Raw genomic sequence first — 27,664 nt, 5'->3', positions numbered from 1 at the left:
GATAAATTTCAGTGCAACTATGAAATATGTTTGCAAAAATTACACAAAAAAAATGCACAGTAACTAAATTGGTATTATGAAAGAGACAATTGTTTTAAATTTTAAGATGATATAATAATACTTACTGTGCCAATATTATTAAGCGAAGTTATCGTGGATAACGTAAAAAATTTCGCTTTATGTTTAATTAAAGGAAATTCTAAATATTTGTTCAGAAGTACATATTCCCAAGCATTAAAAAATGTTTTTGCCAAATTCTGTAATTCTAATGTCAATAATTTGCTCTGTAAAGCGACAACATGCATACACACATTCCTTTTTATTATTACAATTCTTAATATTGTCACGAAATTTCCGGGTTCGTTTGGATAGTGGAAGTTATATGGTGTGGAGAACGCTCAATCAGCAGGCAGCAGTAGAAAATAAAACAATGACGTTTATTTACACGAAGACACACAGGACAGCACAAAGACGACAACTATATACAGCACAGAGAAGACAATTATCTTCGGCAGCGAGACGTGCACACAGCAGCATACAACAAGACTCTACTGCAGACAGTAGCGCATAGCTTAGTTCAGCACTAGCTTGACTCCGTCGCTGTTCTGCTAATCTCTGGAAGACTCGTTCACCGTCGATTCCGACTACTCCTACTCGGCAGCTGCAGGCTGCCTCCTTTTATAGGTCTCAGGAGGCGGGGCTAGAAGCCTCTCAACCAATCAGGAACTTTCGAGGCGTATCTCGGTTCCCAATGGACGGATCGGAAAAATTCTCGATGTTTCGTGTATAATCTATTTTGGTGCCAAAGTCGCCAAATTCGTCGCCAAGCTCTGGGTCCTCCGACGCGACACCCGGACTCCGTCAAATACCGATGACTGTAAAACAGTCTTTCTGATGATGGAACCAACTATGCTGGCAAGCAGCATTACAGATTCGTAACAATATCTTGTTGTTGTGGCTTATCTTGCCTGGTCGACAGTAACATCAAACCAGGCTTCTTAATATCATCATGGGTAACGCTATCATTCACTTTATATTATTAAAATCCTGTGGTTCTTAACCAACGTATTCAAATACACATAAAAATGTTCGCTGTGCGATCATTGCATCGTTTAATATTACAAATTTTGTAGATAATTAACCGATCCTTCATTTTCAACTAAGGTTAAAGACAGACATTCTTGGAATTTCTTATTTAAAGCGACACGGAATCTAAAAAATAATTTTAAAAAAAAATCAGAAGAAATTTTTATGGGCTCGTATGATAAATTTATCTTCCTAAATGTGTCTTTAAAATTTTAGAGCTATATTTTCATTTTTTATTTTGTTATTAAAAAAATTTATGATACATCTCCGGAGTGAAAACTATACTTCATACTTCTTTTAAGTCCAAAAGCACTATTTTTTTTTCAATATGATAATTTTATTTTTTTTGTTGCGGAAGTTGTCTCCCCGAAACTTTCTCGCATACCCTCAAATAAAGGTCTTATCTTCTTCCACTATCATAAAATTGTGGACATTGGATCAGATCGCAATTGCCTTGCATGGCATTGAGGAACAATAACTACGAAATATACATCTGTGGTGTTAATCCAGCATTTTTATTCAATCTATCGAGAAAATATGTATTTTGGATACCCTTTTTTTTTCGCCGATTGAATCGAAATTTGAGACAAAAATATAGTAATAATAAATAAAATAATATTCCGAATTTTATTTATTTGAGTTATTGCGTTTACGAGTTAATACATTTACAAACATGAGAAAGTACAAAATGGTCAACCCATTGATAGGCGTGGTTCAAAATTTAATAAGAATCTACAATTTAAATTCTAAACCTGTGCAACAAATTTCATTTATCTAGCTTTTTATGTTTTGTAATGATCGAGATCACTTGTATTAGAACAACTTGAACAATAGGCTTTCTCCGAATGGATTTTATTCAGAATTTGATAGAAATCTCCAAATTTGCTGTTACGCCCGTATTCCAAATTTCATCTGTTTAGTTCAAAACGCTTTCGGGTTGCCTTGTTCACCGACAGACAGATATCATTCTAAAAAATGTATTTTCCGAATTCAGATAAATCTGAAACATAGAGAAATGTTCAAATTTCGATTCTGAAGTTTTTTACGATTATCAAATTTTCTTTATACTTCTTATACGAAAAAGTAAAAAAGTAACTAGCTAATCAAATGAAATTTGATATGCTTCACGATATAAGAACTGTAAAACCCTATTAAATTTTAGTTGAAATCCAATAATCGTCGACTGTCTGAGGTTCTATTTGCTCATGTGTACGCAATTGCGATAATTAAAATCGAAAACGAAAAAAAAAAAAAAAAAAAAAAGAATGATAAAATTTGGCATGTGATTTTATTGCAAGAATTTTATATTTATATCTAGCAATAGACTAAACTCATCGAAAGGAAAGTTTGTATTTCAGTATAAATAAATGTGAAAAAGTAAATGCGGAAAAACAAAATAAATTAAATTCTTACTTTTTTAGATGTCTAGAATCTAAGTCTTTTATTTCTATTTTTAGTCTTATGATTAAAATTGTAGATTGTCAATCCAATTATGGCCCGATAGCTTATTTCTAAAACTTTAACTGTTCAGTTGCAAAAATGCATTAATTAATTAATGTATTCATTAAATTTCATATACTTTCGTTTGTAACAACAGGAATGGTCTCCCAAAAACTTTCTCGCATATTGTCTAATAAACTTGTCATTTCAGCGAACGCCTTACATAGCACTGACGTACAATAATTACGAAATATTAGCTTCCGGCGTGAATTTATCATTTTTAATCTATAGTGTCATCCTTGGTGAATTATTTGGTGACTAATCCCTGGCATGCATTAATAGTATCCGAAAATCGAATTTGTGTTTTAGACAGGTTTGTATCAACCGATTGAAACAAAGATGTGTCACAAGACTGCATTTGTAGTCACAAAATCCCCTACCAAATGCGATATACTTGATTCATTGAATTTTTGAATTATAGCGTTACCTGTTTCTGAAAGTACAGACCAATAATTACCTTATGAATGAGTTTGGCTCAAAATCTGACAGGCATCTACAATATAGATGTTAAATCTATATACCGAATTTTACCTATCTAGCTGTCTTCCTTTTGTAGTTAGTTATCGTGATAACTTATATTCGAATAGCCGAATCAAAAATCAAGGTTTACAGGTTTCTATCAAATTTTGAGTGAAATCTGATAGAAGTATACAAATTTGGTGTAACGACCGTATACCAAATTTCATCTGTCTAGATCAAAGCGTTTTTGAATTATGTTTGTCACAACACAGGACAGACGCGTATTTTTCAAAATTGGGTTTTTCGAACTCAAGAAGGTCTAATACGTGCAGATTCATCAAAATCTCGAGTTCGAATAATTAGACGATTGCTATACTTTTTCTATACCTTGTATACGAGAAAGTAAAAATGCTCTAAATAATGAAAATAATAATTTTTTTTATTTTTTTATGTTATTTAAGTCAATAAATTCACTTGAAGAATAATAACATTTACATATTTATACAATTGCTGATTCCTATTAAATATATTTAATAAAATATTCTTAATTCATTCTTTAGGCAAAAAAAAAAAAAAAAAAAACTCTTAATCAAAGCAGAAAACTTCTTCAAAATGGTTGTTGGCTGGCCCAAAATAAAGAAATTATATTCTATTATATTTTGAACTTGGTAAGTCATGGAGAAATTTTTACATCAGGAAGTAACAAACTTGAATAAAATGCAAACTTGATTCTCTTCTATTCTCTCTAATACAAAATTAAACATAAAATTTGTTATAATATATAACTCTACTAGAAAACTTCGATTTATAAATATAATTTTATTCCAAATAAAACATTTTTTAGTATGGCGATTTCAATAAAATATTATATTTGATTTCATTATCGTTTGCTCATAGTGGATTTTCAACTGATAAAAAAAAAAAAAAAATTGCTATTCGATACGAAAACGCGTTAGTCACAATTTTCGACAGTAACTCTGTACTGATAAATTCTAAACTTCGATATGTTTAGTTCGATTTAAATTATTTTATGATGATTCTCACTACTCTATTATAATTCCATTCAAACCAAAATCAGAAATTCATGTCTGTTTATATCTTTTTCTCACATAAATCAGCATTTTTGAAATATACAACACCAATAAAATCCCCTATTCAAGAGATTTTCTGCTTCCAATTAAAGATTTCCTCTGCAGACAAAGCGTCACATAATAATTTGTTCTATTTTTAATGCCTTAAATTCTCATTTCGCACCGTATTTTTATATGTAGGAAACTGTCTTAAAACTCTTAAAACTAAATAATCGTTTAGTTTAAGGGAATATGAAAAATTTATGTTTCTAAGGCACATTTCTGGAAATATATTTGTTATAGTATGATTGAAGTCAAATTATTCTGAATCACATGAGAAATGTAACCACTTAATACCGTACTGCTCGTTCTTACAAGCATAAAACACGAAAGTAAAGCCAGATTCATAGATATAGATGTATTTCCACATTCAGAGACTTTCCTAATTTCGAAAAATAGAACCCTCACCCCACCCCAAAAAAAGGCATGATCTTTTTTTTTTTTTTTTTTTGAATAATATCTATATTTCGACATACTTAACTTACAATCGGCAAGATAAACATATGAAATTTGGTATGTGACTTAAATATATGTTACACTATATGTTATAATTGTTGACATGTATCAAATTTTGAATGAAATCCGTCAAAGGGAAGTCTGTCGTTTGTTCTCACGTATACATGTGAAATACGATAAATCAGAAATGCGGAAAACTAGATGGATGAAATCTGGCGTATGGTTTTATCATCAAAATTACAGTTCTGCATTCATTTTTGAATAAAATTTCTCAATGCACATATTTTCTGATGGTTTGTCTATTTGTATGAGATGAATATAATAATTCAAAAATACGTACTAGATAGAAAAAAGTAGTGTATGATTTTTCAAAAAAAAAAAAAAAAGTTCTGTGTTTAATTTTGATTTGAATGCTCCCAAATGTAAAGTGTCTATTTAGTTTTCGGTCCATGTAAATGTTCATACAATTATTCAAAACAATAAAAAGCTATATAAATGAAATTTGGTGTGTGAATACGAAAAATGTAGATTATATAAAATTTTAATCACAGTCGCTTACAGGGAAATGTTTCAAAATGCATACTCCATTCTGTTTATTATACTAAGAAATTAAATATGAAGTTAGCCATATTGTTTGCTATATATACATATCATTAGTTATATATATATATATATATATATATATACGAGAAAGAAAATCCTTTTCCATAGTTCCATTTAATTATATTTATTTTTATGGTGAATATGTTAATTAGTTGCCTTTAATCAGTTAGTGAGAAACTGAATATTTTAAAAGTTCGATACTTTTTTTCGATTATAAAAAATATTTCATAACCTCATTTATATCCAAAATATCTTTCAGAACTACTAAATTAGATAATTACAGGACAAGAAATTATGTGAATCATTATTATTATTATTATTTTTTCCAAATTTGAAGTATTTTGATTTTGATTTTTTCGTATAAATTTTATTTATTGCGTTGTAAAAATTTCATAAAAAAATTATGCAGATGTATAATATTGCCTGGGTTTGTTTGGTTCCATTCCTTTGAAAAAGTTTAAAATGAAAATGAATAAAATTCTATAAAATAAAAGTTAGCTTAATAGAAGCATTTCAATCTAAATCAAAGAAACTACTAATTGGCGCCACGATTAGAAGTACTAGCCTTCTCTAGTGGACGGTTAATGGCACGATTAACTTCCTTCCGGTTCTAATAAAATAATCATAAATATGTATTCAGAAAGTTCATTCATACCGAATTATATAAGGTGTTTTCGAAATCTTTTGCTATGACAGCTTTCTGAATACAGAAATAGATAAGTTCTAAACAAACAAATCAGAATACTTTAAAAACTGTGAGTCATAAAAAAAAATACCGACATCAGTGTTTCATATTGAAATTTAAAGGCACTTAACAGCTTCTACTCCATCATCACTTTTATTTTAATCTTTTTTAATACGTTGTTATTGCTTTTCGCTGTGTAAGCCGTCTCGAAATATCGTCTCAATTTTACAATTCCACTCAGCCAGGTTGTTGAAAAACGACTCAGAACTTCTCTTGTCTGACTTCCTTGGGAACGAATGAGAAAGATCGCAATTTTTATTTTATGCGCCGACATTTAGTCACGTGATTTGATACGCCCATATTTGCAGATACGCGCGTAATCTGTGACAAATATTAGGCGTAAGCGCACGCAGAACGTTTCTATGAAGTGAAGCAAGTGAATTGTTATTCCTTTTCCGCCACAGCAGGCGTGGTATCTGGTCGTGTGATTGTTTTGTTTGTCCTGAGTTTTGTGTTGTGTCTACGTTTTCTTGAACTTTAAATTATGTTAATATCATCCGACAAACCCGATTCTTCAACTAACGGTTACTCTCATTATGATTTCATCCCATCAACTAAAGAAAAATCACATAAAAATGGTTTTTCTCATCCGGTGAAAAACGGGAGCATTCCGACTTACGCTCAGGTAGGTGTATGTGTACTCGCAAATAATGATCAATTTTTTTAAGGGCACTGACACCCGTAAATTTTCTTTATATCTTATTTGTCAACATGCTTGGAGAAAAATGTTCTTTACGGATCTGCTTGTACTGCTTAATCTTATGTAAAGTTTGTTGATGTATCAAATGCATCTTAATTTTTAAGAGATCACTCTCATCGCAGCATAAAAGAAACTTTTAAAGAAAATTATTTATATTTTTATTAATCATAATTTGTAAGCCTTTTTGAAATTCTATGTTAGATTTGTATTACTTTGGGAATGCTGCATACTCTGATGTACTTAAAATCAAAACTTCTGACAGACGATAGAAATTAGCCGGTTAAAAAAAATTTCAGATAATTTCGCGAAATAATTTTTATTTTTTGGCTATAAAAATTGTTAGTCAATAGTTTTTTAAGCTACATGATTAATTATAAAATAAAATTAAATAAAAAAAAAGCTCTTTTAACAATATTTCTGCGCATCTGCGAAAGTTATAAGGGAATTTTAATAATCGGAGTAAAAAATTCTTTCGTATACAAGAAGATGAAAAAGTAAAAAAAGAAAAAAAAAAAAAAATCTTGTGTCATATAAATTTGTACGATAGTAAGCTTTTAACTTTTATTATATCATCAAACGTATGCATTCATTTGATTATCTTCAGTTTTTTTTTTTTTTTTTTTTGATGAATTATTAGGTATTGTCTGTGGTAAGTTTTATAGAGTTAAACAAGATGCAACTTATAACTAAGTAAACTGATATTTATTTATTATATAACTTAATAAGCTTTGCTTCATGCTATGTTAATAAGTTTCTAAAATTTAATATTATAAAACATTTTTTAAGGATGAGTTACATTTAAGTATATATTATACAAAATTAGGATGGTTTAGTTGATCTCAAAACATTCTATCTTTATAACTTCTGTATAAATTATATTTAATGAAGTTGTAAAATAAATAAAAATTATATTAGTTGCATTAAGCACAATGTAAATTTATTTTAAAGAGTTACATTTTTCTTTTTCAAATTGCATAATTTTGGTCTTAATTGAACAAATGTTTGATAAATTAAATACTTTAAATTCATAGAAATTATTAAGTAATATGTTTATTAATGTATATAAAAGTACTTTTATTTTATATATTATCAATTATGATTTAATATCTGTCATTTAAAAAATGCGAACATAAAGTCATTTTTTTATATAATTTAGATACATAAAATATAAAAAGAAAACAAATTTAATTTTAATGTTCAGAGTTAATTATACTGAATTTTCCATTTTAGAAATTAGATCAGTATTATATTTAATTAATTCATGGGTTTTTAATCTATAAGCTTTATTTTTTTCTTTAATTAAATTTTGTAACTAAAATTCTTTTAATTATTAATTTTCTAAATAAGCATGGTTAATTTTGTATGAATTTTTAAAATATTGTTTCAGAAATAATTTTTAAACTATAAGTATTTGATTTTTTCAAAAATATGCATTCTGCCTATGCTTAAAATCTTAAATAATGAATGATTTCTGCATTTTTGAAACACTTAAAGAAAGTTAATTAGGTTATTTAAAATTGAGTCAAATAAACTTAATTAATCTTGACTTTATTTTTTAAAAAATGTATAAGCATATTTCAGATCTTAATTTAATGTGTGTGATATAACTTTTTTTTTTCTTTCTTTCTTATTATATGCTTCTAATGCTCAAAATCACAAAATATACTACATTTTTATTATGTATCTGAACATTTCCAATGTAGAACTTATTATAGAAATTGGTTAATGAAATACTATTTAAAATTATCCATTGCAAATAGACGCAGCTGCTATTTTGTATTTAAGCTACTGGTTTAAAATTTGTTCAACCAGTTGTAAAAAAAAAATACTTCATTTATTAGAAGGTTTTCTGCTGTAGTTTTAGACCTTTTTATATCCATTTCTCAATTCTTCTTCTAAGAAAAGTATTTTTTTTTTTTTAAATTTTTGTTATCATTTGAAAAGTGAATGCTTTATCTCCTACATTATTGAGAACTTTATTTTGTGAATTTTCTACTAATGACTCATAAATTAGAGTTGATAACTTTAATCTAACCTCTTAACAGCTAAAGAATTCCTCTTTTTAAAATTTCTGATATTGGGTTTTTTAAATATGACATTTAATATTTTTTTTACCCTTTCTATATCTTTTTTTTTTTCCCTTTCTAAAAGTAAATTGATTAACCACATTTCTGCCCATATATACAATATTTATTATTTTGTATGATTTATTCTTTTGAATTAAAATGCAGATACTTCAGTTGAAATCATCTAAAATTAATTTTGACTGTTGATGAGTAAGACTCACTAGAATATTTTCCTATTATAAATCAAATGGTTTGCTGTGGAAAAGAGTATAGAAGTATTGTTAATTTTTACCATCCAGACTTCAAAACTTAATTGAACATGAATCTAGATATTTGACTTTATATATTTTTTTGTTTTAGTTATTCATTATTAAAAAGTCCCTATTAGAATTTTTTTATTATTTGGCTTCTTAAAATCCCCTCTTTCCTCCCTCTCTTTAGAACTATAAAATAAATAAGGAGATTTTTTTCAAATAAGACTTGTATGTTTTTTACATTTTAAAAAAATATGAAATTAATTTTTTTAATTGATAAAATGAAAATAAATTTAATATTATGTATTATTTTAAGTAAATGAGACAAATTTTAATTAAAAAAATTTCTCAACATAAACTTAATAATAAAATTTTTTATAAAAACACTAAGTATCATACTTAAAAGTCTGTATAAAGTTCAAAATCTAACTATATGCCCTCAAATAAATGCAATTATAACCGGGAATTTAAGAAGATATGTTTTATAAGATTATGGCTCTCTGTTTTCCTTAGTTGCCAAATTTGTTTATTAATTTTAATAACATAAACTTTTTTAATCTTGAAATATTCATTTGAATGTTATTGAATTTGTCTTTATTATAAGTTAATTTTAAAATTAGTTTAAAAAACATTAAAATTAATTCAAATTAAAGTTCAAAAACTTTTCCAATTTGTTAGGAATATAAAATAATTAATTACCGTGAGAATTATGAAATGAAAACAAAATCAAATAAATGGAAGGTGAGAATGAACTAAATTATATTTTAGGTTTTTGAAGTTTTCATTCAGAATATTTTTTCCTCCATGCATTCATTTTATTTATGGTAGATCTCAAATCTCATCAATGGTTTCCAAGTATATATGCTCTTAAAAAGATAAGATGCTTTGTACAAATCATTGTTCTACTCTTAGATAATTTCTCTGTCATAAAATTTTATTATCTCAGCATGGATAAAGATACTTGTTTGTTTTTCATTGATTCTTTTAATTAAAACGAAGAGCTACATTATTGCTATTCTTACTTCCGTATTTCTCATTATACTACTTTGATGTTAAAATGGCTTCTAAAACCTGTAAATAAAGTTATTAGTTGATTGAAAAGAGGTTGCATTCAATTATTTTTGTTTTGTTTTTATTTTGATTTGACTCGTAAAGTATTCCAGAAATATTCTTTAAAAGAGTGTGGATATAAACAATGTAATAATTTTATAATAAAAAATTGCTTAAACAGTGTAACAGTTTTATGATTGTTTAACAATGACTAATTTATTGGTATGTTAATTTTCTATTAAAAGAATACTAATCTTTTATAGAAAATGTAAATTTATTTGCATTTGCTATTTGAAGTTTTCTTTTAAAAGAATTAAATAATACTGCGAGTAAATAACTTTAGTTATTTATTAGCTAAAGTTCACTTTGAAATTCTTCATTAGGATTAACTTGTTCCAATTGAAAAAGTTATCAGTTGATGAGTATAGCAAGCTCATCAGTGCCAGGAGTTTCCCCAAGTAGAAATATAATGGAGAATATACTTTGAAAAACCCATTTACAATTAACTAAAGTTTAATCTATGTTTCATATCATCTTTTAATTTAATGTTGAATATTTAAAGAATTATATTTTTGAGTTGAGTATTTAAAGAATTTAATGTTAAATCTTAATAAATTTATTTATTACATTTTTATTCAGGATATTTTTGATTTCCATGAGATGCATGTTAAAAAATTTTTATATTAGTATTTGATTTAGATTAAGAGACATGTTAAGCATTATTTTATGCCTGTTTGATGTTATAATTCTTTTATTAGGTACAAACGCCTCCAAAAGAGCTAAAAGAGGAATTTGAAGAAACTCCCTATTTAATCGTTTTAACTATTTATTTATGCTATGCAGTTCTTATGGTTTTTGGTTACTTGAGGGATTTTATGCGTAAGTCTGGCTTGGAAAAGAACTTCATGGCTAAAGAATTAAATAGAGAAGTGAGTATTTACTAATTACATATTTTGTTAATTTTTTAAGGCTAATTGATTTATTAAAATATGTATATTTATAAGAATTTTATTAACAGTCATTGCATTATTATAGAAAAATTTGCATTTATCAGTATAATTTTCTGTTATATGAATTAATAATTGCATCCATGTTATTTACTGTACTGTTATATTTATATCTTGATGGGAAAAAATTAAGTTGTGTTATTATTTTTTTTTTATGTTTAAGGAAAATTTGTAATATGCTATTCTTTGCTTATTGTTATAGCTTATTTTGAATTTTCTCTAGTGCTTTGAAGTTTTTCTTTTTAATTAATGTTTGTTACATCATTAAGATTTTCATGCATTTTTGAAACATAGAGAATATATTACTAGGCAATATATTTTTATTAAAATTATGAAGGTTCCCACTACTTATTAAAATCATATATTAAATATGTACTCTATTGCTAAACATTGTCCTGTTAACTTCCATATGTATATATATAATATAAATCTAAATTTTGATTCATTATTTCAAAAATGAATTTAACAAAAATATGTTCATTCGACTAAGCCATGACTGTATGATGAAAAATCTATTTAAATAGGATATTATGAAAAAATTGTGTTGTTTCATGTTCAGGGAGCATAATTACCATATCAGTGACATAAAACATTTTGCATCTGAATGATAAAAGATTACAAAAATCCCTTAAATTTTCCAGCTGTTTCAAAATAGTTTAGTATATCATTATGTTTCAACTTTGTATCAGCAATTTGGAAAAACATTTTTCTTGTCTATGTCTTCTAGTCATCTCTTTATTTGTGTAGTTTTAAGTGTTATTATTAACTTCTATATCAGTAGTATATAATTATCAAATCAAAGGAAAAATACGTTAATTTATTATTTTAAAATATCAGCTTTATAAAAGAAAAAAAAAAATGCAATGAACTATAGGTGCAACATATATTTTGTACTGTCAGTGTATGGTGGCACAGCATAGGCCTGAGTTTTTGACCTAGAGCTTCAAATATAGCAAAAATAGTTTTTGGAAATTTTAATAATTTAAAATTAAATGAGACTTTAGCATTTTTTCAGAAATATCTTCTAAAAGTATCACTTTACAAAAATGATTTTGATACTCTTATTAAAATAATTTTTTTTTAATTATTATTTTCGTAAGAGTATCAAAATAGTTGCTGTGCAATTAAAAAAAATTCACAATTTTAAAAAATAATTTTTTGCATAATTTTCACAAATATTTTTACTTTTTGCAACAAATTCAAACTGTTTTCATTAATTCATTAAATATTTAATCACTGTATTTTCTTTAATTGTTGAAAGTGGAAAAAACATTGATTTTCTGTAATGTTCATATCATGTTTTTTACAGCTGGGATGGTATTTTGAAGTAACCAGAAAAAATAACTCACTTTTCGTTTTTCATTGATTTGATTACTTTTAGGTTTATTCTGATAATATATTCAGGAGTAGTTGCAATTTATATTAGTTTTTAAAATACTTTCTTGAATGTGAATAGATAAAAAATATGTGGTATCACTGAAAATTTTATGATAAAAGATTTATATTTTAGGGCTATGTTCCATTATACCATAGTTTCGAAAGCTTTTACACTCGAAATGTTTACATCCGTATCCGTGATTGTTTGAATATGCCTATTTGTGGTGTTCCCGGTGCCTTGATGAAAATGAGAGAAAGAATTACGAATGATTACAATATTAGTTTTAAGTAAGTGGCATTTTGAAAATATTAGAATGTTAAATTATAAATGTTTGTGTTTTTTTTTTTTTTTTTTGGTTTTAAATACTTTTATTAAACTGTTTAGAATATTAAAAAAAAATATTTATCATAATTAGAAACTATTTTATTAATAAAACTATATATGTCGATCAAGACATCTGTATGTAAAATTAAAAAGGTGTCAAGTTTTTCCAGTTATTTTGTATTTTAAAAAATGAATCAATACATATAATTGTATTTTTAAAGTTGATATATATATATATTACATAAATAACTGATTGTGCAATTATGATAGTTAATTTAAAACATTATTAAAGTAATTTTTTGATATTATTTTTATTTATATAGACTTACAGATAAGTCTTTTGATGTAATCAACATGGGTTCCTACAATTACCTTGGCTTTGCTGAAAACGAAGGGAAATGTCTCGAAAGTGTTAAGGAAACTTTGTACAAGTATGGGTCTGCAACATGCAGTACAAGACTTGAACTTGGTAGGTTTGCTTTTTAATTAATTTTTTTTAAAAAATCTTCATTGCAATAAGTATTTTATTTTAGCTAATTTTATTTCATTGCTTTATGAAATACTAGTCATTATAGAGATTGGCTGGTTCGCCAGGAATATTGATTATATTTGTTTTCAGATAAATAATTTAGATGAAAAATCTTGTGTATGATTCCACAAAATTATCTGACTTTAAAGCTGTATTACTGTAATTCTGTTTATTGTGTACATCAACCATTTTATTGGAAACAGTTCTATAATATCATAGGGCAATTAAAAATGTAAATATCCTGTTCATTTGTCTTCTGAATTCCACCATATTATAACTTCACTTTTTAATATTTTTCTTATAAACTGAACAATAATTAAACATAATAATTCTTCTTTCCTAGTTTTCAACAATGGGAAAGAATCATATTAATAAACATTTGATGAAACAATAAAAGCAACTCGAATTTTAGAGCCACAACTATTGTTAGAACACACACACACATATATATGTATATATATATAATTTGTTAAAATTTTCCAAAATTTAGTAAAAAATTAACCATGATTATTAAATTGGAATCAATAAAAATACAGTTTTTTTTTTTGTATTTTAAAACAGTGTAAAATTCATCTTTGTGCAGTAATATTTTGGGAAGTTATTATTAAAAAATAGCAAAATTCAGCTTACTTTAATTAATTAAAATTTCAAAAAATTGCTCTGAGGTACACAATTTTACTCTCCAAAGTATACATATACTAAATTTGGTAATTGTAGATCAAACAGTCCGGCTTGTACAGTGCCAATACACACACATTCATCTTCATTATTAGGTTAGATAAGTAATCGAAATTAAATATTTAGTCTGTACTATTGTTTATGAACTTTTTTTTTTTTAACTTTGTATTAGTTACATATCTAGCTAAGTATCATGGTTTTTAGTATAAAGATGAACCTTTTAATGTTAATATAATTTTTTTATCAATCTATCTTAAATCAAATTTCTTGGCCTGTAAAGAAAGCACTATTGTAAATCAGATCACATTTTAGATTATTTCAGTATTATAAATCTAAAAAAATAATGCAAACATTATTTTATAAGTATTAAAATTATTACTTACTCATTTTTTGTGTATTTAAATTAATAAAACTTAAAAGTTTCATTATTTTTTTAGTATTATTGCTTATTGTTGTACTCATTCCTGTATATTTAACTATAAAAAATTGTGGTATGTTTCAGAATATGCAATTTCATTTTCATGTAATATGTTCATTAATGGAGTTTTAATTAAAATATTTAAAATAGTGTGGATAAAAATTTTCATGGAATTTACATCCCATGTTATTTTATTTGCATCTAGAATATGAAGTAAGAATACTCTTGTAAATTATTTTTTGAATCTTCTAATAACGTTAACCAATTTTAGGTACTTTAGATATCCATGTTGACTTAGAGAAGCAAGTGGCTGAGTTCCTTGGTGTAGAAGACAGCATTATAATTGGAATGGGCTTTGCAACCAATTCCACCACTATTCCATCTCTTGTTTCTAAAGGGTGTTTGATTTTTAGTGACGAGCTAAATCATGCCTCTTTAGTCTTGGGATGTCGTCTTTCTGGGGCCAAGATTAGAGTTTTTAAACATAACAGTAAGATTTACTGTTTTAATATGTTTGTTTATTCCTTAATGACATAAATTTGTTATTATGAATATTGCTTCATTTTAAGTCGCAAGAAAATAAATCTTGACATACAATTTTGTCTCCGTTATCGCTTAAAAATAAGTATGAAATTTGAGATTTCAGAAAATTGTGTTATAATTTATTGCTAACAAAGATATATATATATATATATATATATATATATATATATAAACAGAGTGGTAAAGCTATAAAAGAATAATCCTTTGTTATAGATGTGTACAGTTTCCATTATTACAAATGCTTTAAAAGCTCAAAAAAAATCTGAGGTTTTTGTCTTATCCTTAGTAATTTTATCTTATGTACTCTAAGTTTCTCTTTCTTTTTTTAAAAAAGCTTTTGCTATGTAATTATCATACTTTATGCTTCAGCATAAATAAATATTTCAATTCCAAGTATCGTCTTTTGTTTTATTATAGAACGTAATTTTTTAAAGAATACATAATTTAATTTTAAAATTTTACTGTTTTTTTCATATACTAATTATCTCTAATTAGTTATGAGTGAGTGTTATTAGGTATTTGCAGTGGTTGATTTAGGTACTGAGCAATCCTAGGCAGTGTGCATTATGAGGTCCTTTTTTTTTTAAAAAAAGATTATCTAATTTCCATTTAGGCACATCTGTAATATGTTAATGATATATTTTAGGTTAATTTTTTTTAAATTTGTGAATATGTTTTTGTATTATTGAAGAATATGTTGAGTTTTATATGTATTTTAATAAGTTAACGAATCTAATAAGATATGGTTATCAGATCAATTTTATTTGATAAAAGTAATATTATCTAATTTTGTGTACAAAGAATTTATTTTTACAAATATATGTAATTGGATAATTAAGAAAATGATTTTTTGATCATACTGCTTATGTCTCCCTCTCAGCATAGCATTGCTAGACATATATATTATATATCATAGCAAATTTACTTTGCTTTATTTCTTTTTTATAAATAAATAAAAAATTCCTTATTTTCATCTCTTGTCTTGCAACACATTTATTAAATTCCACCTTTAAAGAAAATAAGAGGGAAGAAAATATGCCTTAGTTTTAAAAAAGGCATAGGAAAAGTTTTTTTAAAAAATAAAAATTAAATATGGATTTATAATTGAAAGTCGTAACTTCTTTAATCATTGTAATAATTTGTTTCTATTTTCTCTCTATACTCTTGTTCAGTCACTTAATCTTCATATGATAGTTGATTGAAGAAAATTGCAGTCCATACATCATATTTTTGTGTTTTAGGACTTTACTATACATATTTCTGATTTTTCTTTTACAAAGTTAGTTTTTTCATTTCAAAGCAATTTTACTTATTATATATATATATATGTGTGTATATAGATATGAAAGATTTAGAGAAACAAATCCAGTCAGCTATTATTGAAGGACAGCCACGTTCTCACAGACCATGGAAGAAAATAATAATTATTGTGGAAGGGATCTATAGGTAAGAGAACTAAGATTGTACTTTATTTAAAAACTAATAAGAAGAAACTTTTCTTTCAGTGCTAATATGAGTTGCAAGATTTGCTTAATGAATTTTATGTCTTAAAGTTCAGATGAAATATATAAATTTCTTTTGTGTAATTGAACCAAGGAATCTTTTTATCTACAAATCTGCTTATCAAAAATGCCATTTTATTAAAAGTTCCATTACACTTTGATATATTATTATTTTCATTGTTTGGTTTTCATAGTGAGAATTAAGATTTGTTAACATTCTCCCTTTACATCCAATTTCTTTTGAATGTGTACTAATATATCAAAAAGAAAATTTCCATTTTTAAATTATTATTATTATTTTTTTAGTTGAATAAATACTTTATTGACCAAGAGTGGGTTTTTTTAATGCCGTTCTGGAAAATTATTTTATATCATTCTGCGTATTATTTTAATATTATTTTACCTTGAATTTAGATTAAATCTGTATTATTACTTTTATAAAATAATATTATTAATTTTTTTAAAAATAGTTTATATATCTTTTACAGATATTTATTTAAAAAATCATGCATAGAATTTAACTCTAATCTCAGAAAGGATATATAACTTTTCTCTTTACTGTTGTAATTTTATTTTCCTTTGTCCAAAAGCTTGCATGCATAATTTACTGGAATTAAGATATTGTTATTAGAATACTATCTGAAATAAATATAAATTTTATAAATAAATCAATGATATCATAAAAATTGAAATATTTTTATATTTACTGAAAATAAGCATGCACATTCTAAAGCTATGCATTTATATAAAGAAATAGCTTATTCATTATTTTGCAAAAATAAAAAAGTGTTTTAAGAAAAAAATATTATGGTATTTTCAACTTTTTTATTGTAACATGTTTTAAAATGTATTCAGGAAAAAAGTGAATTTTTTATAAGGAAAATTGATCAAGATAATTAATAAAAATTTCTCAATTTATAATGTTTCTTTTTTTATAGTATGGAAGGGACAATTGTTAATTTGCCAGCCCTTATTGATTTGAAGAAAAAATACAAATGTTATTTATATGTGGATGAAGCTCACAGCATTGGTGCCATTGGACCTCGTGGACGAGGTGTAGTCGACTATTTTGGATGTGATCCTAACGATGTAGATATCCTCATGGGTACCTTTTCTAAAAGTTTTGGAGCAGCTGGAGGCTATATAGCTGGATCACGGGTAAGCACAATATATTTTTTAATAATAAAAAATGGGAGCCTAATATTTTTAATTTATTGCAATATCAAATAAACTTAAAATAAATGAATTTTTCTTATGCTGTAAATTGATATTGATTATTTTTTACTTTTTACTTAGTGTTAAAAAATATACAATTTAGAGTTTAAAATGTTTTTGCTAAATTGTATAGTAAATTAAAGAACAGATTAAAGCTGATAATGAAGTTAATAAAAGTTTTTTTTTTTTTTTAAATTGCCTTTCTGAGTTTTGTAAGTTGTAATTAGCTTATAGTAATTTCTCCTATTGTATTTGAAGTTCTTCAGATGATGAATAATGTTGCCCCATATGTGCTACTTCACTTATAATAGAAGGCATAAGTAATGATGCCTGCTTCTTGAAATAAAGAAATTTAATTAACAGTAATGCCACCAAACATGAGATGAGTATGCTTTTATAACTCATTAATTCAATTGTAATAGGATGAAATATTCAATAGTACAAATTGCAGATACTGCTAGACTTGCCATCACTGGTTGTTCAAACAACTTCGAAATTGAGCTGCAGAGGAGTTGTTCATTTTTTATAGTCTGACATAGGAGATTGGTCAAAGATTCTTGAGATTTTTCCCATATCTCAAGAATCAAACTTCATGACCTTACTTTTTCTTACCAAGCATTTGTTTGCAAAAAAAAAAAAAAAAAAAAAGCGATTAAATCAAAATGACTGCCTTTTATTGCAAATAAAGATGTTGTTTCCATTCAAATAAATACTTGTCTGTTTTAATCTTTCAAATGCTTTGCGATTATTAATATAAAACAGATTCACATCTTTGTTAATTTTTGTGAGTTTCAATAAATATGCACCCATCCTGGCAGAATGCAGGTTTTCCATCTCTACTTATCTATTACCTTATTGAAATGTTTGTTGTTTGGGTACGATTTGAAATCCGAAAAATTGTATAATTCTAATTAACATTAGCGCTCAGCTTACAGATTAAATGTATGAAATGCTGCCATGTGAGAAATCTAATCAGTAAGCTGAATTATTATTAGGCAATAGCATATTAATTTTTAACTGAATTTACCTTAAATTATTTTTGATTTTTACTAGATGGTAACTCAATTCTTGGTCATGAATATGTTTCAGTTTGTTTGTAATAAATCATAAAATAATGTGGTCTATTTTATAGAATTTTTACAAACTTTGTGTAAGAATTCATTTATACAATTGTTGAGAATAGCATTTCATCTTCAAGTTGGTACTTTATTGATAATGAGATGTTTTGGTAAGTAATAAAAACTATGCTTATTATCCTGATCACTATATCTACAGTTATTTACAGATAAAAGATTTTTCCAATAACAGGATTTTAAATGTTTATTCTCTGTTATTTGTATTAAATGAAATGTGCACAGATTTTTCACTTCATATTTGAATTATGTGAAATAACTACTTCTTTTAAAATATTATAATTATTAGCTGCTTATTACATTGCACACATGTTTTGCAAAAATAGAGCTTCTATTTTTAAAAAAATTTTTTAACCTTGTGCGCCTTTATGGTGAGATTTACGGAAATTTTTCTTTTTACATAACAGAATACCATTGATCATATTCGAGTCTACTGCTACAATTTTATGTATGCAACTAGTATGTCTGCTGTTGTCGCCAAACAAATATATACATCTATGCAGATCGTCATGGGAAAGGATGGAACCAATGAGGGTAAGACAATTGTAATCAAAATTAGATAACAGAGCAGTGAATAATATTTTTTATATTGTTTTAAGTTTCATAAATTTTAATATTAAAAAATTATTAAACAGATTTGTGTATATTTAGAGTACTTCTGAAGTATTAATTATTTCTTAGAATTTTAAATATACTTTGGCAGAATAATGGCCATCATTTGAGTTCATCTATTTTGAAATGTCGTCATTTATTTCAAAATAGTAAAGGCATTAAAGGAAAGAGGAAGCAATATCTTTATTGTTTAGTTGGACAGAAAAAAGAAAAGACAAAGCTTCTGTTGTCCATTATAATGATCTCAATACTCTATATTAATGTATATTCAAAATGTGGATTGATCTTTTTCTGATACAGTATATATTTCAATGATTATTTAATCCTTTCCATCTTTGTAAGTGTTTGCATAATAATTCAATTAATTGTATTACACAAAATGAAAATATTATTTGGAATTTTCGAATTTTTTATGGAATTTTTCAGATTTAGATTGAGCTTTACTTGGTTTTAATATTATGCTATTTTTATATAATTTTAAATTACTTTTTTAGTTTTATTTAATATATATTTCTGATTTGTTATGTGTGATGTTCTGAAATAACTAGATAATGCTATTTTAAATTTGAAGTATTGAAAAGTAAATTTGAATTAAAAATTACTGAAGACATATGTTTATTTTTGTTAACTACTTTTGGAAACTCCATGTAGCTTATGTCAGTTAACTTATATCTGTTACAGGTTTGAAACGTATTAATCAATTACAACGAAACACACACTACTTCCGTCAGAAATTAAAACAGAAAGGATTTATTATTTACGGCAATGAAGATTCTCCTGTTGTGCCTTTGATGCTCTTCTTCCCATCTAAGATAGCGTAAGTTACAAATGTATAATTTACCTTATGAAATAATCATTTATTTTATTTACTTTGTATAGAAATTTGCTCTTATTGCGGAATCTTTGGTATATTCACAAATACTTTTAGTTTACTGTTTCAGTATAATATTCTGTGCATAGTTATTATAATTTTGATCTGTAAAATAATATTATTATTATATATGATAATTGAGCTCTGTTAAAATTTTATAATTAAATCACAACAATTCCTTTATGATGTTTTAAAATATATTAAGGAAATTATTAAAAAAGGGGGGGGGATTTATTTCTGTTTCAATCTAAATTTGATATACTTTTTTACACTTTTATTCAACACTGTTTCAGCTTTAGAAGTTTTCAGTAAGTGTTTCTTTTACTTTCTTAAGTGCTGGAGTTTTGATATACTGAATACCTTTGTGTTCTTAATGACATTACACTTTATTAATATTTTTAGTATAACGTTATCAATTAAGCAATGAATTATATTAAATTTTGCTTTCGCCCGGTAGAATATTTGTAAAAAAAATTGGCTTCAAAATTCCATAATTTTTGAAAAAATTATGCATTTAAAAATTAAAATTTAGAAAATAATTCAATTAAAAATCTTATTTCATTAAATTTCTATAATTATAATTTTTTTTTGTTAATAATTATTCAGAAATTAATATGTGGATGTTTGCAACATAATTGATGTTTTAAAAAGGAGTTAAACTAAACTAAAATGTGAAAGCACATATTCTCCAAGTTTTTTTCTTTAAAATACCATATAATTATTATTGATTGGCTAAGTCAAAGAAATTACTATAAATAAATGTATTATATAGTTTATTACAGGATGCAATATTGTTGTTTCGTAAAAATCGAAACTGCATGATTGATCTATGGAATTGACAGTGAAATTATAATTTTGAATATAGGTAGAAAAAAATCTTTTCACTTTGTTTCCTTCCCATTTTTACCATTTATAGAAAATGATTATGCATGAACATATTCACTTTTTTTATGTTCTTTTAAAATATAGATTTCAAAAGGATCATTAAAAAAAATATTTAAATATTATAATTTTTTTTTTTAATCTGCAACAAAACATCTCCCTAAATGGTGAACAGTGGTGGTGAAATTTCTACAACCACTCTGAGGTCCATTTCTTAGTCAAATTTATTATTTTTAACTTTCAAAACTAATTCTTAAAATACTTAATGAAATTACAAAAGCTTAGGAATTTTCATTTTTTTAACCGAATAGTTTTTGAAATAATTAACATGTAGATGTAATTTTTGTACCATCTTAAGGAGAAATAATTTATATAATAAAAATCCTTAAGGGAAAAAAAATGTTCTTTTAAATATATCAATTAAATTTGCACAATGTTTCTTTAGTTTTAACTATTAGCTTTAAATAGAATTTGTAAAAATAGTCTGTAATGTTGCAGTTCAGACAGATTTTGTTACATCAAATCCTTCACCCGCAGTTGTTTTGCTACTTATTAGAGTTCTGTTAAAAATATTGCTTTCTTTGGATATTAATTCCAAAGCAGTGTTTCTGTATTTACTTGATGATTCAGATATAAGAGAAGGATTTAACTGCGTACTGAGATGTATGCTCAATATACACTTCTTCATGAAACTGTTTTATTAACTTTAAAATGTTATAATTTTTTACTTGAATATATATATTTTTAATTTCCAGCCTTTTCTAGTATACTGGCTTGTAAATAAATGTAAAATGGTTTGTATAATTTTTTTTATATTCTTTATTAAGAAAATCTCTTTTCATTCAAAAAATATAAATAATCACTTTATTATAATCAATTAATTTTCCCAAGAAGAATTTATTGCATGCTATATATCATATTTCAAGGGAATACCTGACAAATTTTGTATGTTTGATTGACATAGACTTATAAATATGAGTATTTTTTTTTACTGCAGTGCATTTGTTCGCCACTTACTAAAACATGGAATAGCTACTGTTGGAGTTGGGTTTCCTGCAACATCACTTACAACGGCCAGAGCGCGCTTCTGCATTTCAGCAGCTCACACAAAGGAAATGTTAGATGAAGTGAGTTAATATATGTCAAAGTGGAAATAATAATATTCTGTTTATCACAGTATGATATATTTTAATTTTTTGTTTTAAAGTTGAATGGCATTTCAACTCATTGCATTATTTCTTTCATTTCATTATATTAAACAAGAAGATTTCTTAATGAACCTGCTTTTAAATTGTTGTTTTTTATATGGCTAATTTAACAAATTATTTTAAGTTCCTCGTTCCATAATTGGTCTTTTGTACTGGGCAATGATAACTTTGGTCATAAGAAATTACGAGCAACAATAATGCAATCATTCTGAGCATATATGCTTAGTTTCTAAAATAAGCAGGAATTTTTAAAAATTGTACTAAGACATTTTTATAGCTAATTTCAAAAATGTTTTCATTCTCTCTTTTTTTTTTTAAGTTGTTTTTTCTCAGATAAGAAAACTCTCCACATTCTTGCACATATACCAAGAAGCATTGATTTCATGTAAATAGACAGAGGAGAAAATGTTAAGTTTATAGAACTGCTAAATAAATATTAAATTATCAGCAAAATTAGGTGACATTGTAACCATTGATAATTTGGGTAATTGAATTAGCTATATGAATAAGAATGCACAAATTTATAATTAAAGTAAAGAGATTCAAAAGAGGGACTGAAAGAAAATGCTCATAATGAGACAAAAATCAAGCCCTAAGAAAATTTTCAGAATTTCACTCATCTTCTTCACTGCTTATTATCTCAATTCTGGGTAAAATTGTCCCAAAATTATAGTCTTTGATATTAACAAACAGTATCTTTCAATGCAGAGAATTCTTAGAGTATTTTCCTCTTTTATATTTTTGTATTGTTTTCCATGTTATTGTTAAAATTTATATCATTTGAATTTTGATTATGTTTATTTAAATAGTTGTATATTTGGTGACATATTTTTCATGTATTTTTAAGTAGCTGAAATAGTACTTTTATTATTAGTAAGATTTGTCTTAATCTTCTAAGCGGCCAAGTTTTAAAAAAAATTTCACGATCATTGTCATTAACTAGTATATATATATATATATATATATTCAAGCATTTACTTTGTTAAATTATTAAAATTTAATTAAAAAAATATTGTAAATATTTTGTTTTTTTGAAGTTTTTCCTCCCTTTCCCCAGGCTTTATCAGTTGTGGAGACAGCAGGACGTCTGATCATGGTGGATTACTCTCGTAAGCCAAGATCTCAGGAAAATGTGATTTACTAGTCAGTTGGGGAAAAAATGTCATTTAACAAAAGTGCCTTCGTGCGCCGCAAGTGTTCTCTCAAAAAATATAGCCATGTGTGTTGTTTGCGTAAAGAAGATAAAAAAAAACTGTGAATTCAGTACATTCCTTTCAGTACTGCCTTTTACAGAATTTGCTATATTTTTTAGCTTTTGGAACAAATGCACATCATTCCAGAATTCTTTACATTTATCATAAGTCACACCATGACTAGTACTCTTTTCTCTCAGTAATGGAATGAAAATTTGGTCATTTATTTCTAAATCAAGTCAGATCAATTGGAAACTACTATGGTGACCTGTAGTTTTATTTTTATCTGTAAAATCTTTTATTTTTTGGATTGAAAAAATTATATCTTAAAAAAAGGAAAGCTAAAATCTGGGAGAATAGAAACAGTTATGGTTCTTATTCACTCTTTTGTTTTTCCTATCTGTTGGGTGCTATAAGATATTTTCTTGCAGCTTTGGTATGCTCAATAAGCTGTTATGTTTTTGATTTCAGTATATATATATACATATATATAAATGTGAAAATAATGGCTCTTATATCCAAAGTTCAAGACATTATTTGTCTTCCGTGCTTATTTTCCCCCTTCCCCTTATATTTTATTTTTAAAAAATGTTGGCATCATGCCATCATTGCTTTTTGCGCACATATGTGTAAAAATATCTGGAATGTAGCTTTTCATTTTCAGTGAGAGGTTTCAACATGGCAGTTATAATGAAAGATACTATATGTAAAATCTTAGCAAATTTTTCAGTGAGGATATTCGCAATCTTCTGTTGAAAGATGTTAACATGCATCATTGCTGTTGTTTTGCATGTATGAGATCTATTTTATTGCACTGTGTTGGTTAAATTCAACAGTTGCACTTTGAATGAAAATTTTTGCTTCCATTTATCAATCTTTTAGTGTGATTCTTAATATTTTCCCTGATTATAGTGCACTATTCAAATAATAATGAAGTAATCTGTATTAAGATTTCTTCCATTTTTCTAAGCATCATTAGTAGTACTTCACACTATTATAAATAATTTGCTTTCATATCTCTTTGTAATCATAACTGCATTTTATAAATATGTATACCTGTGTATGAATCATTTCTTCTTTACCTTCGATAATTTTACAATTGGTAGAAAATAATTGTCTTCTTGTTATTCTACCCGGTGTGGACCTCTTCTTAATCTTATAAGAATCAAGAGTGTTTGTTATGTACTTAAGAACTAATATCGTGTTTTAATGTATAGCAATATTTATTACGGAGATGCCTTTGAAAGTGATAATAGTAGAATCGAGTATATTTTATCAAAAATCAAAATCTATTCCTCTATGCCTTGCAAGTCAGTATCTGTTAATACTTGTATGATATAAGATTCTATATTAATCATTATTGGCATTGAAATGATATATTGTTGAAGGAATAATGTCTAATAATATATTCTAAATGAAGTCTGTTGAATTAATATTGGAAAATACTAAACATTCCACTTATACATTTCATAAACAAAGTATATTTTCTGTAAAGGAAAGTCTATCCTCATCTGCCAGTTTTAACTGAAGAAAGTTAAATAAGCAAGCCATATCATCATTTATTAATTTGTGAGCTAGCTGTTCTTGATATCTAGCCATTTGTAAATTTTTGGCAGTGCTTTTCTGTATTGTTGATTTATATATATTCTGGCTTTAAATATAGAATCAATTTAATATGTGTAAAAAAACGATGTATTTTTAAGAGATATTGATTTTCTTTCATTTTAAGCCCTGATTATTTTTGTGTACTTTTGTGATGTGTTCATTTTTATTCTCAGGGATAATTTCTTTTTTTTGGAATTGTGATTAATTTTTTAAAAAAATGTTTAATTTTATTTTTCTATTTCTTATATATATATATCGAAACTTTAATTTTTTATTAAAATTTTCATATACTTTAATCAAAGTTCTTCAATCAATGTTTAAATTAGAATTGTGACCGTTTTTAATGTCATCAGTTGTCAAAAAAATAGTCAAAGTATGGTTCATGTACATTTGAAAATTTTGTGAAATATTTGTGCTGGTGATTTATTCCATTTATTTTCATGTAGTTAGTTGACTAAGATTAAAGTACACTGCATTTTCTAGTACAAATAATATAATTTTAATATTGAACTGCCCAAAGATTAGTTAATAAGAGTCAGGTATAACTTATAAATGTAAATTATAAAATATATTTAATTTAAGATATATTTGAGATATATAAATATAGTATATATTCTATATTAAATAATTTTATTTACATCTAATGTGCTGTCTCTCTGTAGTGTAATTTGCCATATATATGCATAGATTCTTCAAAGTAGTTGTGGAAGATACGATTTTCTTTAGAATGCTTTTGCTTTGAATATTCTTTTAGTGAGTTCTTTTTGTGTTTAAAATTTTATTCATTTTAATTTATGAACTTCAGAAGAGATCTTCTAATGGAAATCTAGTCCATAATTTTTAGATTCTACAAATTTCTCAAATATATGAGCTTTATCCAAAATTTTAATATTTGAAGTGACTGGCATTTAGATTAGACAAAAGCCTTTCATAACTGTTAAGTAGATAGTTGAATTTTACTACTGAACATCATTCTCTTGTTTGTATTTATTAATAAGAAATCAAGTCTTAAGTAGTTAATTAGTACTAGTTCATTTTTAATTAATGTAATTGTATTGAAATGATAATAAATTGATTGACTAATATGTAATATGGTGAAATATAATCTTCTCCCATTTTGAATTCTAAAATTAATATAATTAAAATTTAATTTCCTGTCCAGATGTTTAATTATGTTTCTTTAAAATGATCAAGTTAATTATCACCAGCAAGATTACTAATTTGAATTTTTCTATTATTTTAAAAAATAGTAAAAACGTTTTAGAATATATCAAAATTTCAAAAATATAGTAAATTAATATTCTATTTTTAACTGAATATTAGATGGATTGTACAATCAAGGTGAAACATTTCTCTCTTACACATGCTTTGTTTTTGGAACATGACTCGATTCCTCGTGTTTTATCTTTTAGTATTATATTGTCAAAGTATGATGGTGTACACACATTTCTTTAAGTGATGCTGTTACATCTCTGTTTAGCATGTTGCCTTAAATATCAAAAGAATCAGTGATAAACTCGTCACTAATATATGTTATGTAAATATTATGTACATTAATATGTATCACTACACTATTATTTCTATTAGTTTTGCTTTTTTATTTTTTTAGTTTATAGAACAATTATACATGTATAGAAGTTCCTGTAGGTGCTGATTATTTGAATTTGTTGTATTTGGTTTTTCTGCAGCCATGTCAGGCACAGATGCTTGTACGAAAGTTTATTTTCATGGAGTTTGAGCTTTTTATGATATCAGTATTTTTTGAAGCATTTTTATGTACAGTTTTGGTATTGCTTTAATTGTACACGCTGGCGTTGTCATACACTTACCAGTTTTATATTTTTAACCACTTTTTGCTGTTATGCATAGATTACATATATATATAGGAGCAGCAATTGTAACATCTTGTTGTAATATTGAGTTGAAATTTCTTCAGATTTTCTAATATATTTATCATTTAGAATTGAAAAGATACCGAGTGTGTTTGGATTTTAAGCTGGTTTTGCATTCCATGAACAAGCCTATTTTTTTTTTACTGTTTGTCTCATCAGATTGTGATAAGTCTTATGAGATTTGTGTGAGCTGTTTATCGATAATAAAGTGTAATCAAAGACTGAAAACAATCTTTTTTATGTCTTTTTTTTCTTTTTTATTATCATCTTGCATTGTTTATGTTTAATGATCATTTTGGTATCTTTAAAAAAAAGTTACAATTCCTAAAATTTTTCTAATTTTCATAAAATATTCCACACTGACTTATTCTTTACTTTGCAGTAATAGTTTTTTATGATATTAACTGAACAATTTAACTTCTAAAGTGTTATATGCTCATACAATCATTGGTGTATTGTCAATTAATTAAACAATCTAAATTTACAGCGATAATTTTTTCTTCTATATTCTGTTGATATAATTTTTGACTTATCATCCTGTTTCACAATAGCTAAAATGTTAACTATTGCTTTTCCATAAGTAAGAGAGTATCTTAAATCATTTTTTTAAACTAATTACATATTT

The 27,664-nt window shown here is 25.8% G+C and overlaps 1 protein-coding gene across 1 annotated transcript; it reads left to right on the top strand.

Annotated features, from left to right (window-relative positions):
- Positions 1 to 6,320: 6,320 nt before the first annotated feature.
- On the top strand, positions 6,321 to 27,270 carry LOC129975162 (serine palmitoyltransferase 2-like). The gene is made up of 11 exons (XM_056088125.1): positions 6,321 to 6,604; positions 10,808 to 10,978; positions 12,567 to 12,721; positions 13,082 to 13,227; positions 14,655 to 14,873; positions 16,267 to 16,372; positions 17,367 to 17,586; positions 19,184 to 19,310; positions 20,070 to 20,205; positions 22,139 to 22,268; positions 23,407 to 27,270. The coding sequence occupies exons 1-11, from the start codon at positions 6,464 to 6,466 to the stop codon at positions 23,491 to 23,493; spliced, it is 1,638 nt and encodes a 545-aa protein (XP_055944100.1). The 5' UTR covers positions 6,321 to 6,463; the 3' UTR covers positions 23,494 to 27,270.
- Positions 27,271 to 27,664: the final 394 nt, after the last annotated feature.

This window comes from Argiope bruennichi, chromosome 7, assembly GCF_947563725.1.
Source record: "Argiope bruennichi chromosome 7, qqArgBrue1.1, whole genome shotgun sequence".
NCBI lineage: Eukaryota > Metazoa > Arthropoda > Arachnida > Araneae > Araneidae > Argiope > Argiope bruennichi.
Note: the sequence above shows the minus strand (reverse complement) of the source record. Positions and strands in the feature narration are given on the sequence as shown.